The sequence below is a fragment of the Quercus robur genome, chromosome 7 (assembly GCF_932294415.1).
Source record: "Quercus robur chromosome 7, dhQueRobu3.1, whole genome shotgun sequence".
Lineage (NCBI taxonomy): Eukaryota > Viridiplantae > Streptophyta > Magnoliopsida > Fagales > Fagaceae > Quercus > Quercus robur.
This window is the reverse complement of record NC_065540.1, coordinates 18739018-18766162: the sequence shown is the minus strand read 5'-3', so window position 1 is coordinate 18766162 and position 27145 is coordinate 18739018. Positions and strand designations below refer to the sequence as shown.

General features: G+C 36.5%; 4 protein-coding genes across 6 annotated transcripts; 2 read left to right on the top strand and 2 right to left on the bottom strand.

The window, feature by feature from the left end:
- The first annotated feature begins 1425 nt into the window (after nt 1-1425).
- Nucleotides 1426-3524, top strand: LOC126692633 (probable E3 ubiquitin-protein ligase RHC2A). The gene has a single exon (XM_050388308.1). It carries the CDS (start codon nt 1842-1844, stop codon nt 2970-2972), a length of 1131 nt encoding a protein of 376 aa, XP_050244265.1. The 5' UTR covers nt 1426-1841; the 3' UTR covers nt 2973-3524.
- Nucleotides 3525-9789: 6265 nt separating this feature from the next.
- Nucleotides 9790-10299, bottom strand: LOC126691116 (uncharacterized). Its single transcript, XM_050386191.1, has one exon. The coding sequence runs from the start codon at nt 10297-10299 to the stop codon at nt 9790-9792; it is 510 nt and encodes a 169-aa protein (XP_050242148.1).
- A 4598-nt stretch (nt 10300-14897) lies between these two features.
- On the bottom strand, nt 14898-15353 carry LOC126691115 (uncharacterized). The gene has a single exon (XM_050386190.1). It carries the CDS (start codon nt 15351-15353, stop codon nt 14898-14900), a length of 456 nt encoding a protein of 151 aa, XP_050242147.1.
- Nucleotides 15354-16571: 1218 nt separating this feature from the next.
- Nucleotides 16572-22531, top strand: LOC126692632 (probable galacturonosyltransferase 7). 3 transcript variants are annotated; one of them, XM_050388305.1, is made up of 10 exons: nt 16572-17024; nt 17383-17414; nt 17512-17568; nt 17733-17750; nt 18560-18641; nt 18746-18795; nt 18893-19191; nt 20292-20649; nt 20742-21287; nt 21665-22531. In XM_050388305.1, the coding sequence occupies exons 1-10, from the start codon at nt 16850-16852 to the stop codon at nt 21941-21943; spliced, it is 1896 nt and encodes a 631-aa protein (XP_050244262.1). In that variant the 5' UTR covers nt 16572-16849; the 3' UTR covers nt 21944-22531. The 3 variants fall into 3 exon arrangements, with proteins under 3 accessions (XP_050244262.1, XP_050244261.1, XP_050244263.1); XM_050388304.1 differs by having other exon boundaries at nt 17733-17792; XM_050388306.1 differs by having other exon boundaries at nt 17733-17814.
- The last annotated feature ends 4614 nt before the right edge of the window (nt 22532-27145 follow it).

Genomic DNA, 27145 nt, shown 5'->3' with positions numbered 1-27145 from the left:
GGTTTTAAGTGGGGTTTTTTTGAAGGCAACTTTGTTTTGAACAAAAATTGTAAAAGTAACCTGTTTTTTTAGAGAAATAATTTTAACTTGTGATGTTTGCTCATTATAATTATTATTATTTTTTTATCAATAAACTAAGACAAATTGGTTTTTTAGTGTAGGTGGGGATCGAATCCTAGATTTTTTTTTCGACAACAATGAATTTTATCACTTGAGTTAGCTAAAATCCATAGTAACATATTGTTAAGTGATGGACAGTTGCTGATCTCACTTTCATTTTGTAAAAAAAGTGGCATTATTAGATTTATTTATTTATTTAGTTATTTCTTGCTTATATATATACACACATATATCTTTTACAGATAAATTCCAGATAAAATTTTCTTTAAAGAAATTTCATGTTTTATTCATTTTGCTCCACTTGTTATAGGATCCTAAAAAATGAGCTAAGTACTTTGCTGGTTTTGTTTAAGAGCATTAGCACTAGGGTGTAAAACCTCTTAAACGGCTATTTTAACAATACACACAGCTCAAATTGAGCTTTACCCAGATGTGTATTGCTAAATTTTTTTGGCAATTGTGAACCATAAATTTTTATTTATAATAATTACGGTAGCAAGTTTGTATTTATTTTTTATTCAATTTATTCTCACTTTTCTCTTTATACTATTTTATTATGTTGTATATAAAAATAAAAAATAAGATAGTTAATCTAAATGAGAAATATTATATTTATAATATTTTCACAATAAATTTTAAATAATAAATTATTATTATTAAAATAAAAAAATAATTTTAATAATAAGTTCACACTTGTAAAAATATAGTAAATAGAGCAATAATATAATGAAAATTTTGTAAATGTACCGGTGTGAATACGTGAATGCTCTTAAAATGGTCTAGGGGAATCAGAAATAGATAGCCTACTCCTATAGTCTAAATAGCCTTCTTTAAACGGGCCCCACGTTGTCGTGATCGCATCTTTGTGGTCGAAACGTCAAACAAACTGAGCGACGTTTTGCCTCCTTGTCCGAATTCACATCTTCCGCGACTTTCGCTCCTACCTAAAAATCATTCCATTCCAACTCGCCGGTTCCCGTAACCTCTGTTCACACCTCATACCCAAATTACTTTCATTGAGACACGTTAACATGATAACGTCACTAATAACGCCGTCAACATACCAACCAACTAATATCATCTTAACACGTGTACAAAAGTTATCACTAGCTAGTCAGAACCCACCAATTACCACTTGTTTTTTCTTTTTCTTTTTTCCTTTTCCTTTCTTTCCAAACCAATAAAAAAAAGAAAAAAGAAAAATAATTTCGGTAATTAAGCGTGAGTACCACGCTTAAAAGAGTCACGCGCTTTCACCGTTGCAGCTTCCACGCTGCTCTATTAAATTAAAATAAAAAACAAAATATCCTTCAAATTCTCATTTTTCACGCCTCTCTGCTTATTGTTGTTGTGGTGTGTGTTACTACATTTTCCTACGAATCAGGTTTTTCCTTTTCCATGCTTGTCAATTCCTCTCTCAAAAAAGAAACCGAGAATTCAATTTCTTTGTTTTCTTCTTTCTCCGATCTCTGAAGAGTAAAAAAAAGAAGAAGCTTTCTTTCTTCAATTTCGTCTCCATATCCTTTGATTCAATTCCTTAGCGTCCAAGTCTACTCAAAAGCTTCGATCTTTTTGACCAAGAAATTGAGGGTGTTTTACTACTTTTGCCCTTCTATTTTTCAACAAATTGAAGAAAAGGGGAAAAGATATTATTAGGGTTTTCGTTTCTTACAATTTTACAAATCCCCGCAAAATTCTCGGTGGGGGATTTGATTTGATCGATGGCTTCGACTGCCTCGTCCTACTGGTGCTACAGGTGCAACCACTTCATCCGGGTCCGGGTTCGGGTCGAAGACGCCGTCCTCTGCCCCGATTGCGGCGGCGGATTCGTCGAAGAAACCCCGACCCGATCCCCGCTCCACCGGTTCCCCGCCGCAATGTTCATCGACAACCCGCCCAATCCGGAGCACAACGCAATCCCAATCCCAATCCCTAGGCTCCGCCGCAGCCGGAGGAACGGTGGGGATCGCTCGCCGTTCAACCCGGTCATCGTCCTCCGTGGGAACGAGCCCGAGAGAGGGAATTTCGAGCTCTATTACGACGATGGAGCCGGGTTGGGGCTTCGGCCTTTGCCGGCTAGTATGTCGGATTTCCTGATGGGATCAGGGTTTGATCGGCTTCTCGAGCAATTGGCGCAATTGGAAATCAATGGGGTTGGAAGGTTAGAGCATCCACCGGCTTCAAAAGCCGCGATCGAATCGATGCCGTTTGTGAAGATCGTTGGGAGCCATGTCTCCATGGAGTCTCATTGCGCAATTTGCAAAGAACCATTTGAGCTGGATTCGGAGGCGAGAGAGATGCCTTGTAAGCACATTTACCATTCGGATTGTATTCTGCCATGGCTTTCGATTAGGAATTCGTGCCCGGTGTGTCGGCACGAGTTGCCCACGGATGTGCGTGGTGGGAGTTCGCCGGAGTTGGACCCTGTAACGGGTCCGGCTCGGGATGAAGAGACAATGGGATTGACGATTTGGAGATTGCCCGGTGGCGGGTTTGCGGTTGGGAGGTTTACTGGGGGGATAAGAGCAGCAGAGCGTGAGCTGCCTGTTGTTTACACTGAGGTGGATGGTGGGTTCAATGATGGAGGGTTTAATGGTGGTGGTGGTGGTGGTGGTGGTAATGTTCCAAGGAGGATTTCGTGGGAGACAAGTATGAGAAGCTCAAGGGAGAGTGGCGGGTTTCGCCGTGCGTTTCGTAGTTTCTTCTCATTCTTTGGGAGACTTAGAATTACTTCATCAACCTCAAGGTCAAGGTCTGAGCCGCAAAGGAGTCACTCTAATTTAGTGTTTAGTCGATCGTGGAGGAGGCGGCAGCGTGGTCAGCCAGCGGCTTTGGATGATGACAGATGGTAAATTTTGATTTTGTAATGAGAGAGGTGTTGAATTGCTTATATTCTTTATCTAGGGTCTTCTCTAATTGTTTCAGTAAGACTACAATGTTTTCACATATGTATATTGTTTGATTTTACTTGCTGTACATAACAACACATGAGAAAGAGTTGAGCCATTTTTCAGTTTTGAATTCTGTCAAAGAGAGAAATGAAGTGGCAGATCACTTAGATTTTCACACTAGTGGAAGGAGAAGAAGATAGTTATGCAATTAGAGTGGGCCTTCAAAAGTTATGGAGGTAAATCCCCTTGTAGCTGCGCTTGTACTAATGTTGTACCTTATTGAGCTCCGCCGAATGGTATTTATTACAATAGGAAATGCACACTTTCTTCTCTTAATGTATTTGTAGAAGCTGTTTGGTATGTAATATCTGCCGTTCCTTGTAGACAATTTTGAACTTTTTTATTGTATGTAACATGGTTTCTTTCCCTCTGTGGTCTTGTGTCCTTTTGGGCGCTTTTGACTCCACATGCTACTATTCAATAACAGTGGCTTACTTGCTAAAATTTGTCCAATTTAATTTTCTTGATTTATGTTGGCGGTTTCTTAACATAGAATGTCTGCCATAATACATTTACGGATCAGAGGATTGTAGTTGCGAGTGGGACCAATGGTCATTAGGTTGTAAACAATACAAGATGGCTAGTTAACCAGGAGACGTTGATCGTATTGATTTCAAAAGCTTCCTGGAATCAACTATTAGATAGGCTGCAGTTGTAGCTTATCACTTGCATGGACTGCTATGGAGTGTTTTTATGCAACGGTTCTTAATTATCCTGATACTTGTTGGGTATTGTTAATTTGTTTTTCTTACCTGTTCTTGTGATGATATTCATAGGATAGTTGATTTTGTAGCATCACCTGTAACCCTGACCAGATTCATTTTGAAAGTTCTTCATAACTGAAAATAAGCAGCAGAACCACTAGCTTGAGGGGCTGCTGCAATACTTTGGCATCATTGCTACAGGTCAGTTTTCCTGCAGTGTATTGTTGTGGAGAACTTGTGGTGATGTAACCCTTAAATGCACTTCTTTTTAAACTCAAAATTATTATAATGTATAAAAAAACATGGTGTAATGTATAGCATGCAGGTCATTCCAAAATCTTGAAACAAATGAGATAGGATACCGTTGGCCTCTCATTTTTTAATGGAATGCATTCTGGTTATTGTATTTGAGCATCTTTGCTTATTTTGAATTGGTATTACCTTTGGCAGAGAATTTTAGATTGAATGATGGTATCAGCATTGTTGAAGTATTTTTTTTTAATAAGATGAGGGATATTTAGAATCATGTTGTAGTAGGTAAGGCTGAATTTTTTCAGCCTTTTACTTGTATAATCATGTCATATACATTCATATCAAGATGGTTTTCAACCACCTAGGTACCATTAGGATGTCATTTATCTTTTTTCTTGTCCTTTTTGGCATATGGAAGGCTTTGCCAATGAGCTTCCAGCTCAACTGGCACCTTCTTTCCTTATAAGTTTTAGGTGGAGGGTGAGGAATTGGCTTCAAGACCAACCGGGTGCACCTCCTCTCCTTGTAAGTTTTAGGTGGAGAGTGAGGAATTGACTTCAAGACCAACCGGGTGCGTGTGTAACTTGCTAATAAAAAAATATTGGATGATTTCAGGTTCAAAGGTATGTATATAAATGATCAACTATTTTCTTGTTTTGTAATTTGCACGCACCTGGTGGGTATTGACTCATGACCACAACCTCCACGCCATTCTTCATGGAGGAAGTACCTTTGGAACTAGAGCTCATATATTAACGGTCAACTACATAAAAAATCTGTTTGAAGTGGGATTCAACTATACGGAAAAAAGAAAAAGAAAATTTGTTTTTTTTTTTTTTACCATCTTAGTTGTGCTCTGTAGCTCAACAGCCAAATTTTTTGACTTTCCCTCCACCATTGTAGCATGCTTTCTAGTATTGGTAGTGCTAAAAATAGCAATATGGCTTTTAGTACCACCAATGCTAATGCTCTCAATATGTAAGTGTTGGTACTGTAAGCAATAGACCCCCTAAAAATATAACACCTTCATTTTAATTTTATTTATTTATGATGATTATGTACATTCTTTTAAAAAGAGTGTATGTTTAATGTACATAATGGTGTACAATCTTTAAAAGTTGTGTATGTTGAAGGTACATGATTGTGAACATTCTTTGAAAATCATTTTCGTTGTAAACATACAATTGTATGGATAATGACAGTTTGGTTAAATGGGTATTTTTGTGCACAATTATGTACATTTTTTTGAATAATGTGTACATTGAATTTGTGGTAGCAATTGGGTGGGCTAGGATGGGTAGATGTATTTTCACAAAAATGTGTGTGTTGAATACACAATTGTGTACATTCTTTGAAAATTATGTGTTGAAAATACACTGCCCCGTCCAAACTCACCCAACAGCCACTGCAAAGTCAATGTAAACATTTTTCAAAAAAATGTATAGTTTATGCACATAATTGGGTACTAAACACTCATTTAGCCATTTATTATCTATTTAACCAAATTGTCATTACTCCCACCCAATTACCAAATAATCTAAAGAACCATGTAATAATATATAAAATACTATTTTGTAAATTTTACCAAAAGTGGCAAATTTTTTATTCAGTTTGTTAGACATGTTAGCAATTTCTATCCCACACTTAAAAGTTAATAGGAAGGACCAAATGGACCAAATTGACATAGCACAAAAATTTAAGGACCAAATTGACACAATGTAGGACCATTTATGTAATTTAGTCTAAAATAAAATATTCCAGATTGTGTAAACCCCTTCTGTAAACCTCTCTCTCTCTCTCTCTCTCTCTCTCTCTCTCTCTCTCTCTCTCTCAAGTCCCTTCGTCACCACCACCCATCACGCTGCCGTAATGGCGCTATTGCCGATCTTTGGTTGCCAATCATCAGTATGCTCTCTCTTTCTCTTTCTTCACTCACCTTACCTTTATCTTCCTCTCTCTTTGTCCACCCACTTTCCCTCCCAGCCATCCTTTATTTCTTTCTCACTTTTCCGCGGCCGCCACCTCTCTCTCTCTACTTTTCTCTCTCTTTCAAACCGACCGCGATTCACAGTTCACTCAACCTCTAAATTCTCGTTTGTCTCGCACTCTGGTCAAGTGTCTTGCACTCTCTGGCTCGTCTTGCTGAACTTCAAAATCTTGTTTTGGCTAATCAAAGCTTAATTAAGTTTAGTCAATCACATAAAAATTGATGAAAATCAACAACAAAAATTGGGTCCAACTAGTAAAATCATTACATCCTTCATTTTTAGGCTAAAACTTCTATCGAAATTTAGAGTCGGACAAAATATAGTATCAACACCAAGTGCAACTCCTTTTTCCATGATATTTTTTCTCATGCAAAAGGACACAAAAGAATAACAAAAACACAAATGGTTAAATGTTTTTAAAATGAAAAAACAATGTCATTTTACAATTTTATTATCTTTGAAGGAAAACCTTTTGTTTTGGCAAATCAAGAAAAAAGCTTTTTTTGTGACCTCAAAGGCCTTTGTGCAATTTTTTTTTTATAAATATTTTAGGGTCAAAAAATAATTTTGAGAAAATTTGAGGATCAAAATGTGATTTTTAAAATTTTTAGGGTCAAAAGATAATTTTTAAAGTTTTGGTTTTGAAAGACAATATTGGAAATGTTTTGGGGTTGATAGGTAATTTGCAGAAAAGATTTGTGTTGTTGGTGGCGACTCTTTTTTTTTTTTTTTTTAAAGCCAATCCAGCATAATTTCATTCATTCAAATTCATAATATCAAAATACAAATCATCCACCACTAGTGGCGAAGAGTCTTCCAGCCAGTACATATCGTCAAAAACAATTTTAGCATACCTGGCAAGGGCATGGGCCACCTTATTTCCTTCCCTCCTAATACTGATGACATAGACATTTTGCATATCATTCATAAGACACTTATCATCATCTATGATTATGCCCAGCGAAGATCGATTTGGGAGTGATGAACAAATAGTCTTCATAACATGCGCATTATCGCCTTCAATGATGAGCTCCAGAAATCCTGCATCGATGGAGAATTCAAGCGCCTTCCTGCAAGCTAATGCTTCTGCTTCATCACTAGTTGTCACAGGCGGTCCTTGGCTAACATGGCAACCATCACCTTTCCTCTGTAGTTTCGAATTATTGCACCAAAATCCAGTATAGTTCTGCTCAGCAAAGATAGCCGCATCAAAGTTGAGTTTGAAGCTTGATTGTGGTGGTGGCTGCCAAGTGGTTCTGTTGTTGCTGCAGGAATAGCAAGTTGTCGTTGTGCTTGTTGAAAATCCTTGTGGTAGTCGCTGGCTCTTTTGTTTAGCCATTTCGTTTCCTTAAAGCTTCCTCCATATAAAACTGTATTTCTTTGGTTCCATATGAACCAAGATTGGACTAGAAACAACTCAAATTCTGATTTCTCAAGTCTGTAACAGATTCTCAACTAGCTTTATGACATTGCTGTGATTGTTTGACATCTTCTGGAGCCGAGGTACACAACCTGCCCAGACATCTTACGCAGCCCCACATTCCCATAACACGTGCTTCAATTTCAGGTTCTCTCACAGCACTGACATAGATTATCAGAAGTGATTTTCCTTTTTGCCAAGTTCACACGGGTTGGTAAAATTTCCTAACAAGGACGCCAACCAAACACCTTGATTTCATTCGGCACTCCTAGCTTCCAAATCTTCTGCCACACCTGCCTTCCTGCTAGACCCGTGGAACATTCCATCCAATTTGACTCTCTTGCAATCTATCTTGCAACTTGATACCCAGACTTGCATGAGTATGCCCCATCCTTGCTATGTAGCCAAAAAATGGCATCCAGAGCAGACCTACGGCTCAATGGTATTCTGCAAATTGCATTAGCATTAACTTTATGAAATTCAGCATAAATGAGCTCATGGTTCCACCAATTAAGGTTCAGATCTATCAGGTTTAGGGGTGGCAAAGTAAGCCCAAATCCATTTGTCCACTCAAACCCACACACTCTAATTTAACCCAAACCCACCCAATTATTAGTTGGGTTAAATGGGCATCAACCCAATTAGACCCAGTGATTATTGGGTTTTAACTAAAAACTCATTGAGCCCCATTTAACCCAAAAACAATATACCCAAATTCAAGTCAGCCCTTCCCATTAAAAAAAAAAAAAAAAACCTCAAACGTTTCAGTTTCAATTTCATTTTCCTTCATTTTCTCAGCCTCCAAACACTTCTCTCTCTCTCTCTCTCTCTCTCTCTCGTTTGCTCTCTCTCTCACACTGAACTTCCCAATCTCCGGCGACAAATGCACTTCCGGCGAAGAATACACTAGAGTGGTCGGCGTGCGTTGCATGTTTTTGAGCACGATAAGAGGACTAGTCTCGCTAGCTTCCGAAGCATAGGTCCTTGCGACCTTGCGCGGCGGGCAATAAACCCAAGGTTCTTGAATCACCTTGACTTGGGCCAAAACCCTAGATTTGGTGTCGGAATGGTTGGAGTTTAGGGTTTTAGGGTATTTAGAGAGCTTTGATGACGACGAGGGGTTTGAGATTGGGGATAGGGATTGGAAATTGGGGGATCTAATAGCGAGGGATTTGCGGGATTTGGAGGCGGAATGAGAGGCCACGGGGGAGTCGATTGCGGCCCATAAATCGGCGTCGGCGACGGAGTGAGGAACTATGGAGGCCATTTTTTTGGATTTGTCAAGCTTCAGCGTCGGAGTGGAAAGGGCAACCAAACACAGACTACGGCAATAGTACACACCATACTGGGTTTGAATTTTATTTATTTATTTATTTTAAATTTGGGTAATTTAAGAATGGAGTAATTGATAAGGATGCATTCATTTTTCTCTTTTTTTGGTTTAGAAGAATTTCTATTTGTTTCAAGTATAGTTGCTTTCGAAATTCCAAATCAGAAGAATTTCTATTTGTTTCAAGTATAGTTGCTTTCGAAATTCCAAGAAAGTTTTGAGCTTGAAATGATATATCTTTGTATTTGTTGCACTGTTTGGTTGCCTAGAAAGTGAGAGAAAATAGGAAAGAAAAGAAAATATTTTTTTATTTGGATTTTTAATATAATTGCTGATGTGGATGTACTTATGTGGAATTTTTTAATTCCAAAAATGGAGACTAGAGAGAGTGGAAAAGAAAATCTAAGAAAATGTTGGGATTTTCACTTTAATGGCATTTTGGTAATTTTGATAATTGGGTAATTGGGTGAGTTGGGGTTTACCCATAATAATTGGGTTGGATTGGATTTGGGTTAGAAGCAATTAGTTAAATGAGTTTTAGTGGGTAAATGGGTTTTATATACCCAGTCCAATTTTGCCCGCCCCAAACCCACCCAAACTCGCCCATTTGACACCCCATTCAGGTTTGCCACATGCCAGTCCTCATCCTCCATCACAGTTGGAAATAGGATTTGGTTGGTTGGGTGGTTTGGTATCCATTTGTCCTCTACCCCTCTAATAGTTGATCCATCGCCGACCCTTCAATAGCGCCCGATTTTAGAATAGTTACTGCTGCCATTATACTTTTCCATGTATATGAGCAGTTTGGTGATACAACCATATCAAGGAAATTGCATCGAGGGAAGTATCTGGCTTTAAGGCATTGGAATAAAATTGAGTCTTGATCTTGTATTAGTCTCCACCTTTTCTTAGCAAGCATAGCAAGATTAAAGCTTCTCAAATCTCTAAACCCCATACCACCATCCTTCTTTGGCTTTGATAAGAAATCCCAACTCCGCCAATGTATTTTCCTCTCATTGCCAACTTATCCCCACCAAAATTTTGCACACAAGGCATTGAGATCATCACAAAGCATCAAAGGTGAGAGAAACACCCCCATAGTGTATGTGGGTATTGATTGAGCCACTGCCTTGATTAACACTTCCTTGCCTGCTCTAAATAACATTGTCCCCTTCCACCCTTGCAATTTTTTCCAAACTCTATCTTGGAGGAAGGAAAAGGTTTGGTATTTTGCATGTCCAATCAAGGTTGGTAAGCCCAAGTAAGTGTCAAAACTCTCCACCACCTTCACTCCCAAAGCTGAGGCACTTGCTTGTCTTTGGTCACAAGGTGTGTTCTTGCTAAAGAATACCAAAGATTTCTGTAAATTAATGGATTGGCTTGATGCACCTGCATACTTTTGGAGGATCTCAGTAATGGCTACAACTTCGGGTTGAGTGGCCTGGCAAAACAATAGAGAATCATCTGCAAATAATAAGTTGGTGATTTTTGGTGCACTTCTACAGATAGATACACCACTAGTCCGCCTCTCCATTTTTGCTTTTTCCAAAAGAGATGTTAACCCATCTACACACAAAAGAAACAAATATGGTGAAAGAGGGTTGCCTTGGCAAATCCCTCTTAAAGGTTGCAAGTGACCATATGGTTTCCCATCAATAATAATGGAATAGGAGGACAAACTTACACATCCCATCACCCAGTTAATCCACTTCTCTGGACAACTCGATTTCACCATCATGCCATTGAGGAAAGGTCATTCCACCCTATCATATGCCTTACTAATATCAAGCTTCAACGCCAATGAACCTTGTTTTCCTTTTTTCCGAGTATTCATAGCATGGAGAGTCTCATAGGCAAGTAATACATTGTCTGTGATGAGTTTGCCGGGGACAAATGCACTTTGTGTGGGAGAGATTATATATGGGAGGATTTGTTTCAAACGATTAGTCAAAACCTTGGATATGATTTTATAGATAACATTGCATAAGCTAATTGGTCTAAAATTAGACATTTTGATAGAATTTTTCACTTTTGGAATTAACACAATATTGGTATGGTTAATGCCAAGAGTCATACAACTAGATTTAAAAAAAAAAAAAAAAATCCAAAACAGCAGTAACAACATTATCACCCACAACATGCCAAAATTTTTGGTAAAACAGGGGATTCATACCATCCAATCCAGAAGCCTTTGTCGGTCACATCTGGAACAAAGCCGCCTTAATTTCATCAGCACTGAAATCACTGGACAGGATCTGTTGCATATTAGGAGTGACTTTGCTTGTCACCGTGCTTAGACATTCATCAATCTAGTTACATGTTCCTGCAGTAAACAGGTTATCAAAGTAATCAATTGCCACTTTTGCAATGTCTTTTACTTCCTCCATCCAACAATCTTTAGAGTTTTTAATCCTTTGAATATGATTTCTTCGTCTCCGATGTGAGGCTTTGGCATGGAAAAAATTTTGTGTTCCTATCCTTATGCTTAAGCCAAGAAATTCTAGATCTTTGAGCCCAAAAAATTTCTTGCTTGTTGTGGTGGGCCTTTGTGATTTTGGGCTGGACTACCTCCTGCTGCACTAGGTCCAAGTGTTCTAGATAAGAGAGTTAGGACCGGTCCAATTGTAACTCACCTTAGTTCGGCTTACGCACAAACTATGCCCTATCTGCCGAAACTTTGGTCACATGCCCATGGCAAGTGAAGCTGCTACAAAAGAGTTATGACAAATAAATGCAATAAAACAATGATAAAAGAAATACGTTACTGTCAGGCAAAGCAAGTAAGAGATCCTTAATTAAAATAGGAAAAAAGAATGATATGGCAACAAGAAACATATTATAGGTGAAATTGCAAAGACAAAAGAAGAAACAATAGCAATAAGCAATAAAATTAAAAAATGAAAAGATCAATTTGTCGTGTTTAATTGTGTTACGGGACTAAGGTCAAGGAGGGAACCACTTCCTCAACGTGGGTAACCTCACAAGAGGATCCTATTGTAGAAATTATCCACTTTGAGAGAACATGCCTGAATGGCTTATGCCCAAATGAGTTTTTTATCCTCAACAGAGGGTAGGCTTTTAGATGGAGGAATGAGATTAGCCTATTGGTGCATGTCTGCCATTCTACATTCTCTATTTCTCTTCTTTTTCTTTTTCTTTTCTCTGTTTTGTTACCTTGATTCTTTCCCCCACTCCTTTTCTTTCTTTCTTAGTGCTTACTTGTGTAGTGTTATGATGATGATGGTGCTGTGATTCTCTCTTAGTAGTTGCTACTGTTGCAATGATGTTATTGTGCACGGCAAGGACCTTTTATATACTGCCTACTGTGACTAATTTTTACCATTTTAGCATTTAACTACTTTTATCTGGTTTAGAGTGTTCTTATCGACCACCCACTGGTTTGTCAACTGCCCAACCACCACCACTTACCTGTGCTGGCTGTGCCACTCCCCATTACCAGACAAAGAAGACTATTTTGTTTGCTTGCTCACCGTGGCATTCTTATCCACCACAGTGTGGGTATTCTCTCTCGCTATCCCTCATGACATGCACCTAGTGGTTCCAACTCATCATTCCTTCTTTTGGGTGGTATGTCATCCCAGTAGGACATCACCCCTAAAAGAATCTGAGTAGGAACCCCAGAATAGGATTTCCTTCTCCCCACCGCCAGGCCGTACTTTCTCTTACCTTTGACCCATGACCTACCACTCTTGTATTGGCTGAGTACAAGTTGGTAGTGCCTGGGCCTAGCATGTGTTCCACTTCCCATGTACGTCAAAAGCTTGCTGCTCATGCGTTTGCCATGGTCTGGAGGCTTCTCTGTGCATTCTGCCGCTCATCTTTGACCTCTTATGGCGTGAACTATTTTTTGATTTTCCGTTCTTCATTGGCTTGCTCATTTCAAGGGCTGGGCCTTACTTGATTGTGAGTTTTCTCCTTTTTAGCCCATTCTTTGCTCCTTCCGTAATCTTGTTGCCATTCCTATTATACCATTCTGCTATTCCAACCGTGGTCTTATTTGACCCGTGCTTATTGGGTCTTTTTTGGGTCTGCTGCTTGTTCTTCTCTCAATGACTCTGTATGATCATTAGATTTATACTCATGCTACTTTGGAGCTTTCTTAACCCATTATATTGCTTGTGGGCTCCTTTGTCCCATTTCTTCTTGGGCATCCTTGGCCCATTTACTTTTCTTAGGCATCCTCGGCCTATTTTCTAATTATGCATTCTCATGGGTTTTTACTAACTCTTTTGGGTTTTCTTGGCCTAATTACCTTATCCTTCATCCTTAGGGCTCATGGTCTTTCCATTAACCCCTTATTTTCTTACTTCATTACTTCGGGTTTGCTGTGGTCCATTCTTACTTTTCTACATCACATAATGCCTATAGGTTTACTACTTCTCTCTTTGGGCTCCTTTAGGCCCATTTGCTTTCCTCAGGGCCCATTTATTTACTTTATGGGCCTATGATCCATTGTTCCTACCATTTGGGTTTAATGGTTTTTCTATCAATCCACTAATTCTTCTCTACCCGTATGGTTGGGCTTTTTCCTGCTATTGGTCTTCCAAAATGAGCATCAACACCTACGTAATAGTTCATCCAATTTTTTGGAGTCGTCTAGGAACTTTGGTCTAGACTCCTTGGTAACTTCCACCACAATCATAGTGTCTATTTTTTTTTTTTTGGAAGCTTTTTTATTTCCTCAGTATCCGGGTTTAACTTACTAGCACCCCAAGCCTTCAATTCCACCCTACATGCCTCAATTCTGTGTTGTATATTGGCCAACCCGGTCCCATCAGTCCCACCTATATTCCATGCTCCCTCAACCACTACTTCACACTCTTCCCACAACAGCCATGTTTCTTCAAATTTGAACCTTCTATTCCCCCTTGGTTGTTGATGCCTATAAGTTTGGGTTTGAAGGAGAACGGCCAAGTTATCCGAGGCATGTGAAGAAAGGTGGATCAGTTTGCTCATTTGGAACTTGTCACCCGATCTTTTGTGGCGATGGTATGGTCTAGGCGTTGCTTCGTATTAGCGTCACTTGGCCTTTTGTTGTTCCAGGTGTATGGGTAGCCATGGTGTCCCAAGTCCTGAAGCTGACAAGAGTCAAGTGTGTCTCCAAAAGCATTCACCTGATTCCTCTGGCATGGACGTTTGCTGAGTTTCTCCGTTGTATGAAGGATTGCATTAAAATCTCCAATGCACATCCAGGGGCCATCCACCAACGTTCTAATATGTTTAAGCCCATGATTTATTGCGTTGAGTTGCATCTAGCCATCCATAGAACCCTGTCAAGTGCCACACAAACCTGTCCTCTTCCTTCATAGTGACAAGAATATGGTTAGGTGAGAAGTTCATGAGGTCGATACTCACATCTAATTTCCACAACAATGCATCCACCCCCTTCATCAGGTTGTTTCACGATAATACGATTTTGAAACAATAAATCTTTGTATAGCTTTTCAAATCCTTCTTTTTCCAGTCTAGTCTCCATTAGAAAACACACTATGGGATCTTATTTCCTCACAATTTTGCGAAGGCTTCGACCTATCCAAGGGCCCCCAAGCCCTTGGCAGTTCCAACTTAGGATCCGTATTGCTCCCGGCAAGGGTGGCTTTCAACCCTCACCGATATTTCATCATGGTTTGCTTCACCAGTCTCTACCTGTCCTCTTTTCTAGTGGTGTTCTTCATGCTCTGCAAACAAAGTACTCGTTGCTGCTCTTTTTCCTAAGCTTGGTGTGCAAATATCCCTAGCAGACTCACTTAACCCACACTCCATTCTGTTAAGCCTAACCCACGTTGCTTTAGGCTTAGAATTCAGCCCATCAAGCCCATTCGTTTGTGTAATTGCTACACTCGAGACTGTTGGGCCCAAGTTTGGTCCAACATTTGAATTAGTGCAATCAACAGTTTTCCCATCAATTTGTGTAACGCTTCCCATTAATATGCCTTTATCACCAAGATTCTCAATCATTGTTTGCTGTTGTTTCGGACTACAATCATGATTGCTACCGTTTCCAATAGCTACTGTTAGGTGTTGCTCCTTCACTGTGGCATTATCAGAACCATCACGAGACTCTGATTCATGGTTTCGAGTGGATTTTGAACGACTCCCCATTGCTTTGAGCTAGTCACCATACTGGTATTCACCTACACCTCCGTTCTTTTCTGGTGCATAATGACTTGCACAGTGGCGCAAATTGTGGCCCAACAAGCCACAAAAATGACAAAAGATAGGCATTCTCTTATACTTGAATTGTATCCATGTATGTTCTCCACTGGGTCCTGCAATATAACTCCCACGACATAGTGGTTTTGCAATAGGTAGAGCAACTCGGACCCATATAAAAATATTCTGTTCATCCTGTTGTCTTTGCTTCTCAACTTCCTCCACAACCCCCAGTCTGCTTCCGACCTTTGATGCAACAATAGGAGATACCATGTCAAAAGGGGCTCCCCAGATTTGTATCCAAAGAGATGCGTGTTCCCACTTCATGTTCCCAACAATCATACCTTTATGCCACCTCTTTAGCATGAGGAGTTGGTTGTCGAACGTCCATGGCCCCCCTCGTAGGATGCGCATCATATCAAATTTAGAGTTAAACTTGAACTGAAACAGGTTTGGTCATACATCTAGTATTTGGAACTTTGTATCCACTCCCCATGCTCTTCGAATTGTGTTCTTAGCCGCCATTTTGTTGAAGGATTTGCAGGTTAAGAATTTGCCAATGAGGCTGTGGTAACAACTCTCTAGTTCATCCACTCTATCTTCGTCTGGTATCTCAATTACTTCCTCCTCTTCCACTGTTAGTTTCATTTTTTCTAGTTCGTTGATAATGTCGTCTACCATCAGTTCGAGCTAAAGAGTAGATGGGTAGGTAGGTAAGTGATCTAGGTAAAGAGAAAATCTAATACCCATAGGTTTACCTAAGGGAGGGAGATTTTGTTATGGAATGAAAGGGAAGGCTCCTACAGCAAGGAGAGGGAGGGATTTTTTCACTTGACTTTTTTCTGAATGCTATGTAAACACCCTACAATCCCTTTAAATGTTGGCTAAAATGAAAAATTAGGATTTCAAGAGAACTTGGAAGAATGACTAATGTTCTCTCGATGGTGGCGACTCTTAAAAGTGAATACATGGCATGTAAGAAATTTATTTTGGAAGGAAAAATTGAAAGTCATAGCTATACATGTGATTGCATGGCATTAACTTAAAGGTAAATGACTTTGCAATGAGGTAAGTCTCATTGCATAGCATAGCATAACAAGAGCAATTATTTTTCCCAAGTATTTTATCTCATGCAAAAGACAAAGAAATAACAAGGAATACAAAATGAGTAAGTTCCTATAGAATGTGAAAACATAATCATTTGACAATTTAATTATTTTTGTGACCTCGAGGGCCCTTGTGCAATTTTTGAATTTATAAAGGTCAGTTTGTAATTTCATGAAATTTGTGGGGTCAAATTATAATTTTGGAAATTTTAGGGGCCAATTTGTAATTTAGAAAATTTTAGGGCTAAAATGTGATTTCAAGAAAATTGTGGAGTCAAATTATAATTTTGGAAAAGTTTGGGGTCAATTTTAATTTTGCAAATTTATGTGCTGATGGGTCCACAGGTTGGGCTTAGGTGAATTGAGTTTGATTTTCAGGTTGGGCTTGTTTGAGGCAAATTTAGTTTTGGGCTCAAATGCGGGAAATGCAAACTCACGTATTGGAATGATCCTACCTTTCCCAAAATCTCAAAAAAAAAAAAAATATATATATATATATATATTTGGTGATGATTAGTGATATACTCCGTTTGAGGTCAAATAAATCTAATTAGAAAGACGTACAAAAGCGGATTTCACCCAAAGTAAAATACTCAAAAGGTGATGCGTTTGCATTTACAATTGCATTGTAGCAAAGTGAAAAAACGGAGCAGAGGGAAAGGGGGGAAAAGAAAGAGTGGTTTTAGTGTGTGATGAGACGAGTATTGGCGGTAAATTGGTGGAGGAGGTGGTTGAAATTGTTCCAATATTAATAAACACACATTCTACGGACACGGTGGTTGCTTCTTGGGAAAAAAAGAGAAAATGAAGGGCGGAGGTGGTTGGGGTGGTGGTGGCGGTGGATTGGGATTAGGGTTGAAGAGTCAAAGGCGATGGAGAGGGCTTGTTATTGGAGTGCTGGGACTCGTTATCCTCTCCATGCTGGTTCCTCTTGCCTTTTTGCTAGGCCTTCACAATGGCTTTCGCCCTGCGCCTCCGGGTACTTTCTACTTTGCTTTTGCTTTTGCTTTGCTCAATCTAACTTCTTCTTCTTCTTTTCTATTTAGATCTGTTTCCTCTTCTTCCTGATTAATTTAGGGCACAATCACACTCTCTCCTTTCTCTATTTATTTTTTAGATCGATCCAGATTTCTTTTTCACTTTGCTAGATTCGGGGAAGTCTTAACTTAATTAATTATATTAGCTTAACAATCTTAATTAGTCCCAGATCTCTCATTATCTATCATTATTATCGTCATTATGGATGATACTGACTTAGCATGATTATGCTCTTTGTTTTGCTCCATCGCATTACTACATTTTCCCCATTTTATAAAACATTTTCGCATCTGCTGCAGGATATTTGCCTGAACAACAAACTTCAGCTTCAGTAAGTACTTCGCCATGGGGTTTCAAATTTTTTTTGTGCTTTCAATTCTTTTTGGCAATGTTGTTGACTCTCTCTCTCTCTCTCTCATGCAAATCAGAATGGTTTTGGAGAATTTGACCATCACCAAGTCAGAAACACTTGGAACGAGTCTGAGGTAATGCATCTTATTCACACCATTAGGCCATATTTGCAGATTTCATTTGGATGCTGTGCAAGTTCATTCCTAAAAACTTGTTCATGAAATTTTCAACTTTCTACTCTTACAAAATTAAAGGAATTCCTTTCCTATATCATAACACATGCTTTGATTTTTAACAGGGGGATCAATCTATCCATGTACGTGAACTTATTAGAAAACTGGGACCTACTCTTCCAAAGGTTCATGCATAATGCTCTGATGGTCAATACTTTAACTTCTTTTGCTGTTAAATCGTTGAAAGTGGTATCATTATGCTTAGAAAATTGTCAGACATAAAGCTTGTAGTTTGAATCGTTAGATTGCAACTGGCCTACTTTTACTTTTATTCATTATTTGATAAAATTGGAGTTTGTGTAATGTTTGTTTTTCCTTACATTAATCTGAAATGTACACATTTTTACAAAGCTGAATATTGCTTTTGATGTCGTAAGCTACATACATTAACGTTATTCCTGAAAGGTTCTAATTCTGATTTGGGGATATGCTTGAATGACATACAAAGGCCTTTTTATCTATATGAGCCACATTCATTCAAGGTGTGGTAGGATGGACGCAACTGCTAAGAGGGACTTCCAGTCATTGCTGGAATCATTCTTAATTTTGAATTTTTTTTTTTTGGAGGGGGGGGGGGGTGGTGTGTGTTTGAGTTTCTAGTATTGAATGATATAATGAGAATCATTAAGGTGCAGGGACATATGTACAGTAATTATTATTATTATTATTATTATTATTATTATTTTCACTTTTTTCTCTTTCCTCCTATGTAATTTTGTTAAGGCGTTCTTATTATTTATGGGAGTGTGTTGCAATTCATTTACTGAAAAAAAATAGAGATTGACATTCATTCTGATCCCAGAATGTCGATATATAAGCTTATTGACTTCTATGTTCTGTAATGTAGGCATCTAAAATAATTTTTTTGGTCATCTTCTATTCTGTCTGTCAGGATGTTCTTAGAGACTTTACCAATGAAGCAAAGAATAAAACCATTGGTAGGGGTTCCGTGAACGATAGTCAGCCAAAAGAAGGTTCTTTTGAACTTCTTATCTTAAAAGTTTTGCTTTCAAAAACCTTCCTTGTTAAAAAGATGTTGATTCAATATTTTCTTGTTTCTATTGTTAATTATCTACAGGCTTTCCAGTGCCTCCGCGTGGCTCTCTGCAATCACCTCCCAGTGCAAATGTAAGAATGCATCACTCTTTCTGTAAACTTCTGTTAACATGCTAATCAATTTCTGGTGCATGTATGGCTTCCTTGATTGATTTGAAATCTGTGACAGAATACTAAAGTTGGTGCTGTAATTGAAGTCCCCTTATATACAAAAGATGTACATGATGTTGGAAAATTATGTGAGTTTAAATTTGGTAGTTATTGCCTTTGGCGTAAAGAACACAGAGAAGATATGAAGGATTCTATGGTGAAAAAATTGAAGGACCAATTATTTGTAGCTAGAGCATACTATCCTAGTATTGCAAAACTTCCAAGACAGGACAAGTTGTCTCGTGAATTGAAGCAAAATATTCAAGAACTAGAGCGTGTTCTTAGTGAAAGTTCTACAGATGGTGATCTTCCACCACAGTAAGTGATGGTAACCTTTCATTGTTTACCATATATTTCATCAATGGCAACCAATAAAGCAATGATCATTGCTTTAGCATGGAAAGAAGATTGATTCTTGCCATCTGCAGTCCACTTTCTAAGTGCAAACATCAAATTTACCTAAACAAGCTCCTAAGTTGTATTAATGATTTTTTTTTTTTTTCTTTTGACACATGTTGTTTTCTTTTGTTAGATTCACTTTGTGTTCTTGTCAGACCTTGGAACTGTTTGTCTTTTCTTTTCTGGGTTTTTGTTAAATATAGACTATAGTGGAAACATATTTGATTAGTGCTTATTCTTTCTCATGTGTTCTTTATTTTGATGATATTAGATCTACTTCTGCCAATGCTTTTGGTTTTACATTCGGGTGCTGTTACATCCAATACTTCTGCCAATGCTTTTGGTTTTACTTTCTGGTGCTGTTACATCCAACTACAAAGTATACGAGGCCCTTTAAGCCCACTCTGATTATATTTTCTTTTGTGTTATGCTCTATTCTCAACCCCAACAATGTTCTATTGAGCTTCATTTGTTTCTTTTTTTATCATCCTTTTTTCTTTCCAGTTCTACATGAACTTTTTTTTATATAATTGCCTGGTCACTGCAATTTGTAAAACTATCTTAGTTAGCCTTAAGCTATTTAGATCCCTCTCAAACATATTGTTGACAGTTTCATGCTATGCTTGAGCATATTGTGGCAGAATTATTTTTTGCACTTTTTTAGATTTTCTGTACTGACCTTGAAATGCTTTGATTTTTGGTCAAGCTGCTGTGACAAGTAACATCAATCAAAAATACTTGCCTGAGAATCTGTATACAAAAACTTCTGTTTGGAACTGTGTCCTGCTAATGCTATGGGATGAGGATAGTCAGACCTTTTAGATAAGCATCTTTATGACTTCGAGATCAATATGATGTAAAATATATTGTCAATGCAGTAGCTTGTTAGATCTTTTGGCAGATAGTGCTCGAAGTTTTCATTCTTTTCATCATTTGTTTCAGCAAGTGCTGCGGATTTCTATTATAAGAAATTTTAACATGGCTTGTTCAACACACTAAGAACAAAATTGTTTTATTAGGATTGCTAAGAAGTTACAGATGATGGAAGCTGCAATAGCCAAAGCCAAATCATTTATTGTGGACTGCAACAACGTTGACAAGAAATTGAGACAAATATATGATATGACTGAGGATGAAGCTAACTTCCACATGAAACAAAGTGCCTTCCTCTACCAACTTGCAGTCCAGACTATGCCAAAGAGTCTTCACTGCCTGTCAATGAGATTGACAGTAGAATATTTTGGATCACCTTTAAATGACACGGAACTCTCTTTGGCTCAAAAATATTTAGATCCTACGTTGCACCACTATGTCATATTCTCCAATAACGTTCTTGCTTCATCAGTAGTAATCAACTCAACTGTTATGCATGCAAAAGTATGTTTCTGACATTCTACTGAGCACATTTTACTCTTAAATTTTCATCATGTATGCTTGCAAAACTGATTGACTATCCTGCTATGTTTCAGGAAAGCAGGAACCAGGTTTTTCATGTGCTTACAGATGGGCAGAATTACTTTGCAATGAAATTATGGTTTCTGAGAAATACTTACAAGGAAGCCACAGTTCAAGTGTTAAACATTGAACATCTTAAGCTGGAAAGCCATATCAAGGCAACTCCATTGTATCTTTCCCTGCCTGAGGAATTTCGTGTTTCCTTCCTCAATGTTGATAGTCCACCAATGGCTCCTATTAGAACAGAATACATATCTATTTTTTCTCACTCACACTATCTTCTCCCTGAAATATTCCAGAATTTGAAGAAAGTTGTGGTTCTGGATGATGATGTTATTGTGCAGCAAGACTTGTCAGCACTATGGAGCCTCAACATGGAAGGGAAAGTTAATGGCGCTGTGCAGTTCTGCTCATTGAAGTTGGGTCAACTCAAGAAATATTTGGGTGAAAACAGTTATGATAAAAAATCTTGTGCTTGGATGTCTGGATTGAATGTAATTGATCTGGACAGGTGGAGAGAGCTAGATCTTACTGAAACTTACCGAAAGTTGATGCATGAGGTGAGTGACACTGAATTTATACCTTACATATTTTGGCGTTTTGAATATGCTGGGAACTATTTGTGGTTTGACAATCCTATAAATTTGAATTAAAAAAATATAAATAAATAATGAAAAGAAGCCAATGGCCCTCAATTTTCTTTAATTGGTCTGGTAAACCCTTGACACCACTGATCTCTTTTAAAGGCTGTGCTTCACTAAGCTACAACAAATTTGGCAAATGGACTGGTCATTCTGTATTATATCTGCATGTTCTATTTATTAGTAACGTTGAACCTTTCAATTGTTATACAAATAATTATTAGAACAGTGGCTGAAGCTACTATACTCTTGAGCAATATAAATTTTCTGACTCTTTGCCTTCATAATAACTGCAGCTGACCATGCATGAGGGATCCAGTGAAGCTGTTGCATTGCATGCAAGCTTGCTAAGCTTTCAGGACCTAATTTATGCCCTTGATGGTACTTGGTTACTGTCTGGGCTAGGACATGACTATGGCATTGATATCCAAGCAATTTCAAAAGCTGCAGTTTTGCACTATAATGGTAACATGAAGCCTTGGCTCGAGCTGGGAATTCCAAAATATAGAGGTTACTGGAAGAAGTATTTGAATCGAGGAGATCAGTTCTTGAGTCAGTGCAATGTAAATTCATAATGTGCTGATGGTGGGAATTCAATCCTTGAGATTCCTCCTAATATAGTGATCAAGAAGTGGGGATGTCCATTTTTGGGGTGCTGAGAAATTTTCTTTCAGCTAGTTGTTCCAGAGAGTATTGAGTTGAATGGAAGAGAGGGCCATACAAAGGCATTGTTCAATTTTTTTGGTAAATAAGAGCACTTGAATATTTATACTTTTTCCCTGGCAAAGCAGAAGAGATTTAGCTCACTCTTGACAGCTGCAGTTGCTATTATTGGGCATTTATGGTATGAGTTGCTATTCGATGGACAATGCGGGGAATGATACGAAGAGCTTTATTCTCTGCTTCTTAGCTTGGTGAAGTGAATGAGTGGAATGGAGGAAGCCATGACAAATTATTTCAACCCAGCAAAGGTGTGATTGAGTGTTTGCTCCAAGGGGATTCAATTGTCAGTCATGATGTAAATGATTGTTGGTAGGAAAGCAAGTAGTGTAATGTCTGTCTTTCAGTTTCCACTCATCATTTGAGGCCTTACTTCATCTGATTTGAACGAATCTTTTATTCGGTCATGAGAATGTTAATGGATTTAAAATTTCTTTGCAATATATGTCATGGAGTAACACCCCCCCTTCTCCCCCTAAAAAAAAATGTTGGGGGGGGGGGATGTTTGCAACTATCATTACATCGGAATTGGCTATAAGGTTAAGTAAGGTCATTAACAAATTGATCGCATTATAACATGGGGCTCGACTTGGAAAACATGTTTGTTTATATTCAAACTTAAATTTAGACTCAGGTATTAAATGATATGAATTCACACTTAATAATATATTCATATATTCATGAACAAGCTTATGTATATAGGATAGATTTAAATATACATATTATTGTATGTTTGGATGTATACAATATATTTACATAAACATGAAATTATATTTTTCTAAACAAATTCATAAAACATCAAATTATTATTGGTAATTTGAGAACTATAAATATTATATTTTGTTGTAAAAATTATATGAAATTCTTGATAATACAAGATTGGTGAATCTAGATTTTATAAATTCATAGCGAGAAGCCACTCTATTAAATTGACTTAAATAATATAATTTCATTGCAATTTAGTTATTTATTATTGCATAAATTTGTGAATGGGTGACAAATTTTAGTCGTAGTGTTTTCTATATATGAAGGGCAAAAATAGTTAATCAAATAGTTCATGAACAGGATGGAGCTTTATGACTAGAAAATGAATCAACTTAAATAAGTAATCTCGTTAAAGTGATGAGGTCAAGCATGAATTGTGTTCAGAATAAATTAAATGAACAATCTTAAACTTCTTTTAATTTTTATATTTGAACTTCTAAATTCCGAAGTAAAATGAAATAGTTAGAATTCATTTTCTTACCAAACAATCTCTAACTAATTCGCAAACTAGTTGTTTAACTTTTTCTTTTCCCATATATAGTAGACATCGTACTAAAATTTTTACATCTTCACAAATTTATAATTATAATTAATAACAAAATTATAGGTAGAACTACATTATTTGAGTTAATTAGATAGAAATATATTTTTTATAAAAGATGAGTTCAAGTTACACCTGGTGTAACTTCAAAAGAGTTACACCTATTTTAAACCATTGATTTCTCACATATCTAACGGTAGAAAAAATGCTAGTATTTATTGTTTTTCAACTCATCTCATCTAATTAATACTAGCATTTTTGTCTCTCTCTTATTTATTAAATATAACCATTTATAAGCATCTTATAATAAAGTAAAAGTCAGCTAACTTCTCTGATCTCTATCTCTCTCGTTTGTACCATTAAAGAAAAAATATCTCTCGGTTAACTCTCAAACCCAAATGCAGGTTTTCTCACCAAAAAAAAAAAAAAAAAAACCAAATGCAGGAATTTATCAATGTCCATCACAAGAACATTTTCAATGATACTCAGCAATGTCAGTGAAATCGAGAGCCAATATTTGCGACTACCTCATTGACTACATGCCCATGCCCTAAATATTTAATAAATAAACACCATGGGAAAGGGAAAAGCAAGCCAAAGTCCCTACCTGATACACTTAACTAAACCTACATAGCTTCACAATTTCCTGTTTCATTGTTTCTTTAGTTTTGGATGCAATCCAGGTTCGTAGTTATCAGTGATTTTGCAATTCTTTTTTATTTCCCTAAAGGTTAAGATGCTTATAAATGTAATAATACTTTTTTATCTCCATAAATGTTAAGATACTTATAAATGTAATAAATAAGAGAGAGACAAAAATGCTAGTATTAATTAGATGAAATGAGTTGGAAAACAATAAATACTAGCATTTTTTTCTACCATTAGATATGTGAAAAATCAATGGTTTAAAATAGGTGTAACTCTTTTGAAGTCACACCAGGTGTAACTTGAACCCATCTCTTTTTATAAACTTATAAAATTCATATATAATTTTTTTATACAAATTGGACTATATATATAGTATCAATAAATTAGAAATAATAATTTAATATCTATAAACTTATATACAAACTAATAAAATCTAATCTAAAGTTTATATAAATATATATTTTTTTGTACATGTTTGCATATAAAAAAATATATATATTAATATATATTTCACAAATTTGTTCACAAGCATATTATTTTGTTTGAGCGAGACTTGCTTAATAGTTGACACTAAGCTTAGCTCATTTACCAAATAAAAAAATATAGACAATTTTTTCCTTATTCAATTTCGTCCTATGGCCTTTCTCATAGTGTATGTTATGCTTTTATGGTAAGCTCTGCGTGAATTTTTTGGAGAAATTACACTTTTTCACTATAAATTATACTCTAAATTACACTTTGCACCATAAACTTTCAAAATACATGATTAGCACCTTAAACTATAATTCATGTTATACTTTGCACCCCTCTGTCAATTCTACCGTTATCTTGGATGGCATCATGTGAAAAGACTAAATTGTCTATCTTCTCAATCCCTTAGAAACAAATGATAAATTACATTTTACCACTTTAAACTATATTCTCAATTACACTTTGCGTTTTAAACTTTGATTTTTCATCTAAGTTAACGGCAAAATTAACGGTAGGGCGCAAAGTGTAACACAAATTATAGTTTGGGTGCTAACAGTGCATTCTAAAAGTTTAGAATGCTAAGTGTAATGTAAGGTATAATTTAGAGTGGTCAAGTGTATTTATCCTGAATTTATTTCGTTCTCATTTTGCTATTTTCTTTTGTTCTCTCTTTGTGTACGTGTGGAGAAATCCATTTTGAGTTGAAAGTCAGGTTTTGAAATGAGAAATATTGGTTTTTATAATGTATTGCATAATTCTATTGTTAGCGATTTTCGTTTTTAACTTAATAATTTGTCTGCTTGAACACAAGAGGATAAAGGTAGGGAGAAGGGGGGTGAGGGATGAATAATAAGTACTTTAGTGAAGAAGAAATTAGCCCTTTGAAATAAGCATATTTCGTAATATGTAAGACTCGTACTCAAGGGATTAATATATGTTGTGAGAAAGAGATTTCATGAAAAACTCATACTTGAGGGATCAACATATGTTAGAAGGAAATTTCATGAGATCATCTCATAAGGAAATTTTTTTTTTTTTTTTTTTTTGAAACATAGGCAAAATCAGGGAGTTAGAGAAAGAGTAATAGATAGACAAAGCTTCAAACTTAATTATAGTATAATACTACAATTTCTCTCAATATCTTTTTATTAAATGTGAATTTTATCAAATCACCATTAGATTACATTTTATTCTTAAATCCACCATGCTTGCAAAATTTCTCAAAAATCAAAGATTAATAGTTGTGTTATCAATAAAATGTTTAAATTTCAAGTTTTTAGTCTAACGTTATGCATAAAAAATTATTTTACGAATCAAATAGGAAATAACATCTAATTAGCATATAATCCAACAGTTACTTTTTTAAAATATGTAGTCATATTATTTTTTTAGTAAGAGTTGAGGCTACAACCAAGTTTGGCAAACTTTTTTTGTAATAGATAGGGCTATAAATGAGTCAACCCAAGTTGAGTATCAAAAGTTCAAACTTATTTATTTAATTTTATTTTGAACGAGAGCTCATTACCAGACAAGATTACATGTTTGAACTTGTTTCATTTTCTTGTTAAGCAAACTTGAGCTTGTCCATGAGATAATTGATTAACCTTTTTTCCCCCTATATACGGTAATATCATGGTTAAAATGTTTTACCCTTTCATAAATCTGAGTTTTTACAATGAATGGATTGTTTATATTATTTAGAGGTGTGCATGGGTCGGGTTAAGGGGATTTTTTGACCCAGCCCACCATGGTGGGTTAAAAAAAATTCAACCCAACCCAATCCACATGGGTCAGGTTGAACCCATGGGTTAGATAATTTTTTTTATTACTATTATTATTAAATTGAGCAGAAAAAAATATATTACACCTGCCACCTGAGTTGATAAACAAAATATAAATTAATATATAAACTAATATTCCAATTCAGTTATACATTAATTTATGAACTAATATACATTAATATTGGTTTTTATATAGGATAGGAGGAAAAGCTAGTTATTTAAAAAAATTATTAATTATATAATATTTTTTAAATATATGGGTGGATCAGGTCGAGTTTGGCGGGTTTGGAATTTTATGACTTGAACCCAACCCAACCCGCTATCAAAAAAAATTTTGTAACTGAAGCCAACTCATCAACCCTAAAAACCGACCCAACCCGACGGGTTGGCAGGTTGACTACACACCCCTTATTATTAATAAATTATAAATAATAATTTAATATCATTTTAACTTATTCGCAAATTTATACATTCAAATTTTTTTGAGAGAGTTTCAACTTATTGCGTCTGCTCTTGATGATAGCTCTTTATTATCAGACCAAGACATCAATAAGTTTTTGGTGTAGACGGGGATTGAACCCCAGATCTCTTATACAGCCATCAAAAACTTTACCAGTTGAGTTAACTAAAACCCACATACTTTCCAATTTCAAGTTTATATAAATATATTTTTATATAAGTATACGTATAAAAATATACTATAATATATAGTTAAACCAAGCACTCATATTTACGAGCTTGTTTACTAACAAATTATTTGAACTTAGCATATTTAATAATCAAGCCAAAACTTGTGATAGACTTAGAGGCTTGTTTACTAAACAAATGAACATCAACAAGTTTTTCTTGAT